The sequence below is a fragment of the Arachis hypogaea genome, chromosome 20 (assembly GCF_003086295.3).
Source record: "Arachis hypogaea cultivar Tifrunner chromosome 20, arahy.Tifrunner.gnm2.J5K5, whole genome shotgun sequence".
In the NCBI taxonomy this organism is placed as follows: Eukaryota; Viridiplantae; Streptophyta; class Magnoliopsida; order Fabales; family Fabaceae; genus Arachis; species Arachis hypogaea.
The window spans coordinates 129,200,546-129,207,145 of record NC_092055.1 but is presented as its reverse complement, the minus strand read 5'-3'; the positions used below and the strand labels follow the sequence as shown (position 1 = coordinate 129,207,145).

Below are 6,600 nucleotides of genomic sequence, written 5' to 3'. Positions count from 1 at the left end.
GGGAGTGGGGGTGTGGCCGTCTCACACTTTCACGTCTGGGGAGTGGGGTAGGTAGTTTTTAATTTTTAGGGTTTTGGGAAGAACCAGTTCGGTTCGGTTCGGTTAGGGTTTTGGTGGTGAGAACTGAAAACCGAACCGAACTGCAAAAAAACAGCAACACATTATTTTTTTCGGTTTTTTCGATTTTCGGTTAATTTGGTTTCGGTTTTTTCGGTTCGGTTCTTCAGTTTAGTTCGGTCCGGATCGATTTTGAACACCCCTAGTGCTTATTATGTTAAAAAAGCCATTTTTTATTTTTTATTAGATATTTTTAATAATAATAATATAAAGAAATATCTTCAATATGATATATTAAAAATTTAATTTAAAAAAAAATATTTTTTTAAAATAATTTATCTTTTTCCTATTTTGACAAATATTACTTAATATACTGGAGTAAAGTGTGTAAGCAAAAAAATATGTTCGTTCCCTTTTTACAATAAAAAATGAACTTTAATCTTTGGTCTCTTATTTGGATTTATAAAAATGGCTCCAAAAGTATTGAAGTGGATTTTTAGAGAGAAACAAAAATAAAAAATTAAACCTAATCGCGATAAGATAGCATTTAAAAATATACTAATTTTTTAATGTGCAAATAATATTTTAAATGATATTATTTACACATTAAATCTGATGTTCAATTTAGACATTTCTTAAGTTCGATTATAAAAATAAATAAATAAGAGATCAACAAGACTCACAAATAATTGATGTCCAAATCAAAACTACAACAAGAAAATTTTAATAAAAGAAAAACATTGTTTCACAAGTTTGTTTTCTTAGTAATTCTTGTCTCACACAAGAAATCACAAAGTCCCCAATGCTTCAAAATAAAAACAAAAGCCTCCTCAAATCCACCACCACAACAAAACATTATTAAACAAAAACAACACCATCCTCCTCCCAAGTTCAACAATGTTTTCACTCTCACCCATTGAAACCACAACAATGTTGGAACCAACACCACCACCATCTTCGCCGCCCCCCTCGACCCTGAAGGACGAGGTGGACATCGTGATTCCGACTATAAGGAATGTGGATTTTTTGGAGAAGTGGAGGGCCTTCTTTGAGCCCTACCACCTCATCATCGTCCAAGACGGTGATCCTTCCAAGGTCATTAAGGTGCCTCAAGGATTTAACTACGAGCTTTATAACCGAAACGATATTAATAGAATCTTGGGATCCAAGGCATCTTGTATCTCCATCAAAGACTCTGCTTGCCGTTGCTTTGGTTTCTTGGTTTCCAAGAAGAAGTACATTTTCACCATTGATGATGATTGCTTTGTGAGTCTATATATATTCCCACCAACTCAAATTCTAAAGAAGCTTTGTTAATTACTATTGTTTCTTAAGTTATAGGAAAAATCAAATTTCCTCTTAATCCATACTTTATTTTAAACATCCTTTTAAATTCTAAACAATTTTTTTTTGTTTTTCTTAAATTACGAAGTTAATAAATACATTTGATTTTCACCTTCTATATATAAATATAATTAAGAATAAGTAAAAAACACTAACTTTTAATTAGTTAATATTAATTAGCTTTTTATTATAAAATTATTTTTAATTTTTATTTTTTGAAAGATTTATAATTTAGATTTTATTTATATAAAAAATTAGCTGATACTTGCTAACAAAAATTAATTCTCTAATTGAATTCTATACTTAATTTGTATTAAAATATTTTTAGAATTTCTATACCATATCAACTTTGTCTACAATTTTCTTAATATGAATTATTATTACACCCTGGAGCTATATTATTCTAACTGGCAATCTAACTATAGATGTGTAATTTTCCTTTGTAAATTAAAAGTGGATATGATATGAACATGTTGATTTCTTACTAATCGATTTTTGAAAGACCAAAGAACTATACAAAATATATATAAGGGTAACATTTGGTGTACACTAATATCAGTTATTAGTATAAGATATACGTTAAAATAAAAAATATAAATTAAAAATAATTAAATAATATATATTTATAACTAATTTTAGGGTTGTATATATAATTGTTTCCATGTTTTATTACTCAAACACTTTGAATGGTGGTGAATTTGATGCATGCATATGTAATATGTATAGGTTGCTAAAGATCCATCAGGAAAAGACATAAATGCCCTGGAGCAGCACATAAAGAACCTTGCGACACCATCAACACCATATTTCTTCAACACACTGTATGATCCGTACAGAGAAGGAGCAGATTTTGTTCGTGGATACCCATTTAGTCTCCGTGAAGGTGTTCCAACTGCAGTTTCTCATGGCCTCTGGCTCAACATTGCTGATTATGATGCCCCAACTCACCTTGTCAAGCCTCTCGACAGAAACAAAAGGTTCATTTTTTTTAGTAAATTAATATTATTATATATAAATATAATGTGATGATTTTGATGATGACTATGACAGGTACGTAGATGCAGTGATGACAATTCCAAGGGGGGCGCTGTTCCCAATGAGTGGTATGAATTTGGCATTCAACCGTGAATTAATTGGGCCTGCCATGTACTTCGGCCTTATGGGAGATTCTCAGCCCGCTGGACGCTATGCTTCTATGTGGGCTGGTTGGTGTGTCAAGGTATGTATTTTTTAGAGAAAAGACAACGAGATCCTTATTTTCCGTCTCTGATATTTTTTTTATGAGACTAATTCGCACATCTATTAATATTTTTTATCGATATTAACGAAATAAGCCTATATAACATGTTAAACTGTTGATTTGTCCATTAAAAATCAACTAGAATTAACAATTTTTTTTTGTCGAAAGTTTTGTTATCTTTTAAAAATAATTATCAATGTCATTTAATTTTTATTTTTATTTTTTATTATCTTTTTTAAATACATTAACTAAATTTATTGTGTAAAATTAAGAAATATTAATAATTTTTAAATTATTTTTATTTATAAAAATTAAATAAAGGATATATTAGTAATTAATGTATTATGTAAATATATTTTGAAGAAAAATTATTAACACAAGGCTAACTAGTATCACAAAATTAAATATCAATGGCTAAAAAGAGTACTTTTTTGTTTGGAGCCTCGTAGTTCTTCGAAAAAATTATCATAAAACGATTGGATATTCACTCGTATTTTAGATTTAATTATTTTGATAGTCTTTATAATTTTATCAAATTTATTTATTGTATGGATCGGACGAATGCAGGTGATAAGTGATCATTTGGGAATAGGGGTGAAGACGGGTGTTCCATACATATGGCACAGCAAAGCAAGCAATGCATTCTTGAACCTCAAGAGGGAGTTGAAGGGAATCTTTTGGCAAGAAGAGTTGATCCCATTCTTTCAATCCGTATCGCTTTCGAAAGAATGCGATACGGCGCAGAAGTGTTACATAGAGCTCTCAAAGCAAGTAAGGGACAAGCTCGGCAAAGTTGATGATTACTTCAACAAACTTTCAGATGCAATGGTCACGTGGATTCAGTGCTGGGATGAACTCAACCCACCATCATCACAATCACAATCACAAGTGCTTTCACTTTCACTTCCGCTTCATGATGATGCTGCAATAATCTTGTCTAATGGTTCAGCATAGTCACTACAATAATCATCAATGAATTGTTATATGCTTTAATTTGTCATTTAAATTCTTGCGGCTCTATAGGCACAATAATAATGGATATATCAGGATATATGCATGGTTCTCAGTAAATCATTTTACTTTCTTTTTGTTTTAATGTTCCTAGAATAATAACAATAAGAAGAACTGGGTGGTCTGATATTTAATTTTCAATATGTATTTGTCTTCGAGGGTGAAATTGGAATCATGTAGCTTATTATATATTGTTGTGGTTGTTGTGAGACTATGTTAACTTTGAAATACGTAAGGGACGTTAATCATATTACTTTGACATTGTTTGTTAATTAGATTAATCTTTGTTATTGTTTTGTGGTGTTTAATTTTACTTGTGAGTTGCTTGTAAATTCTAGGAATAAGTATTGGTTTAGAGTGTAATTGAAATTATCCTTAACTTCTTTTTTAATTTTAAAATTTCCTCAACTTTATATTTATATTTAGTGTTAAAATCATCATTTTAAACACTATAATTTTTTAAAGAAGAAATTAACTTATGTACCCATGAAAGATACAAACACAATGTAACTATGTAAAAAAGAAACGATATTTGTAACTGTAACACCCTACCACACAAAGCTTTACGCTTAAGTCGTAAAACAGAGGTGATGTGGTATTACGACCTCTAAAATAAAATAAGTGCATATAATAGCAGAAGAGTTATAATATGCTAGGAGCCTTGAAGGATAGGGAAAATAAAAATCGCGAGATAAAAGCGCAACGCTCAAGGAACGAGTTAACTTGCATGCTAAGAAAACTGTAACTGTCAAACATAAGATAACAGAAGTAGGAATAGAGTGCCAAAGATACAAAATAACAAGCTCCTAACTCAGCCTGCGAAGTCAAGACTGGCCAGAGAATATTTACACATATATACATACATATCCAAAACCCAAAAGTACATACACACAATCCTGCCCCTCCATAAACCTCTAAGAGGATCAAAAAGGACAAGTTATGCGGAGAGAAAGCTAAGTACATATATATACATCACTGTACAACAAAACTATACAACAACACTATCCAGTAACCCCTCCGCTTTAAGAGTCCAGACGCCTAACGAGATGGCTCCCGACCTGCATCTGAAAAACAATAACATAGTATGGAATGAGAACCGGAGGTTCTCAGTATGGTAAAGGAAGCAAGAGTGAACGTTTCTCTCAAGCTAATTGGATCCTAAAACATCAGAAATCAAAGAAATTCAATATTCCCACTTAAAATTCGAAAATTGGGGGAAGATGAAGCTGAGAGTGAAATAGCAAGTTACCTATGAAATTGTTCCGGTAAAAATGTAGAGCTTGACGCGGTGAACGCGTGGCCGCAAACGGTGCGGCGATTGGAGCTCGGACGGAGAAGTTACGGGGATCGGAAGTTAACGTAACAATTTTGACGTTCTTCCTTTCTTCTCCCTGATGCTCTTCGACGCTGCCAAAAATGGGGAGAAGAAGAACGTAGGTTCACTTAAAGGGCTGGTCCGGTTGGGCCCGGTTTAACCGGTTCGGCCCGTTCGGTCTAATTTTGGACCGATTTTTTCGAAATTGGTGTCAAAATTCTCGTTTCGATGAGCTCTATCCTAATTTAATATAATATTCACATTTCTAATCTTCCTTATTAAAAATTAATTTATTGACTAATTATCTACTAATTTAACCGGGGTTTACAGTAACCATGAAAGATGTCTTCCGTATGATAGAAGTACTTAAACTCTAAAAAACTATTAAAAATCCCAAATTGCCCTTTCCTCCACCACTGCTATCATCATTCCCAATTATTCATGGTGTGCTGCTGCACCTCTCCTTCCCCACCGCTACCGCCACCGTCACCATTGGGCGCTATTTCTCTATTCACAACTCTCATCGTTCTCAATTTTGCATTAACACTAGCTGCTATTTCCTCCAAACACTAAGTGGAGGTGTGGTACTCCTTTGAAAAGACAACAATAGAAATCTTAAATCTGTAACAGAAGTAGAGGAGTGAGATGCTGCGAAAGAAGGAGAAGAAGAAGATGAAGAACAAGAGAGACAAAACAACAGTAGCAATGGTGGGCAGCAACAAGCACTTTCTTAATAACCCAATCCAAGTTAATCTGTTTCCTCTATTTTCACACAATTTGGCCAGAACCAATATGAACAACCCAGAGCATGATCCCATCATGGCCATTCAAATCAACTGCTTCCATTACGAAAGAATTGCAATCACACTCTGCGCCTCTCACAAGCTCGGCAACATTTCCACTCTCATCAACTTCGTCAATGACTGGGCAGCCATCACCAACCACCACCAAGATCAGAACCACCCATTACCCTCTCCGTCCTTACTGGACATTAGAATGTCCATTTTCTCTCAAGGAGACCTGTCGGTTTACCAAGAGAAACCCTACTTTGGTCTCCCAAAATCGGTCTACAAGAGGTTCGTGTTCGAAGCTTCCAAAATCGAAGCCCTCAAAGCCACGGTTGCACCGATTCATCTGACAAGATTTGAAGCGGTGGAAGCACTAATTTGCAAGTGTACAACTTCTGCACTAGGGTTAAGTCCTAACTCCTCGTTGTTAAGCACGATTGCGGTGAATCTCTGCAAGAAGATGGATCCTCCTGTTCCAAACAAGACCTTAGGAAACATGATAATTTTCTTCATATTTGGCAGTGGTGGTGCCGGTAGTGGTAGCGGTGGCAGTGGCGTTGGGGGAGGGTGAGGTGTAGCAGCACGCCATGAATAATTTGGGGATGATGGTAGCAGTGGTGGAGAGAAGGACAATTTGGGATTTTTGAATAATTTTTTAGAGTTTGAATACTTATGTCATACAAAAAGCATCTTCCATGGTTACAACTATCGTTTCTTTTCTACATAGGTACATTTGTCAGCGTCTGCATCTTTTATGGGTACATATGGTAATTTATTCTTTTTTAAATAATAGAAATACCATGGTTCTGAAAATTAGACCGGACCGGCCGGTTCGAACGAATTAA

General features: G+C 34.2%; 2 protein-coding genes and 1 long non-coding RNA gene across 3 annotated transcripts; 2 read left to right on the top strand and 1 right to left on the bottom strand.

Annotated features, from left to right (window-relative positions):
* The first annotated feature begins 838 nt into the window (after positions 1 to 838).
* Positions 839 to 3,873, top strand: LOC112783777 (UDP-arabinopyranose mutase 3-like). The gene is made up of 4 exons (XM_025826845.3): positions 839 to 1,323; positions 2,128 to 2,378; positions 2,452 to 2,620; positions 3,209 to 3,873. Exons 1-4 carry the CDS (start codon positions 955 to 957, stop codon positions 3,593 to 3,595), a joined length of 1,176 nt encoding a protein of 391 aa, XP_025682630.1. The 5' UTR covers positions 839 to 954; the 3' UTR covers positions 3,596 to 3,873.
* Positions 3,874 to 4,344: 471 nt separating this feature from the next.
* Positions 4,345 to 5,068, bottom strand: LOC140182721 (uncharacterized). Its single transcript, XR_011878779.1, has 2 exons — positions 4,902 to 5,068; positions 4,345 to 4,716 (listed from the first exon to the last, which is right to left on the bottom strand). It is a non-coding gene; the product is annotated as an uncharacterized lncRNA (long non-coding RNA).
* Positions 5,069 to 5,759: 691 nt separating this feature from the next.
* On the top strand, positions 5,760 to 6,326 carry LOC112786355 (acyltransferase Pun1-like). Its single transcript, XM_025829744.1, has one exon. It carries the CDS (start codon positions 5,760 to 5,762, stop codon positions 6,324 to 6,326), a length of 567 nt encoding a protein of 188 aa, XP_025685529.1.
* The last annotated feature ends 274 nt before the right edge of the window (positions 6,327 to 6,600 follow it).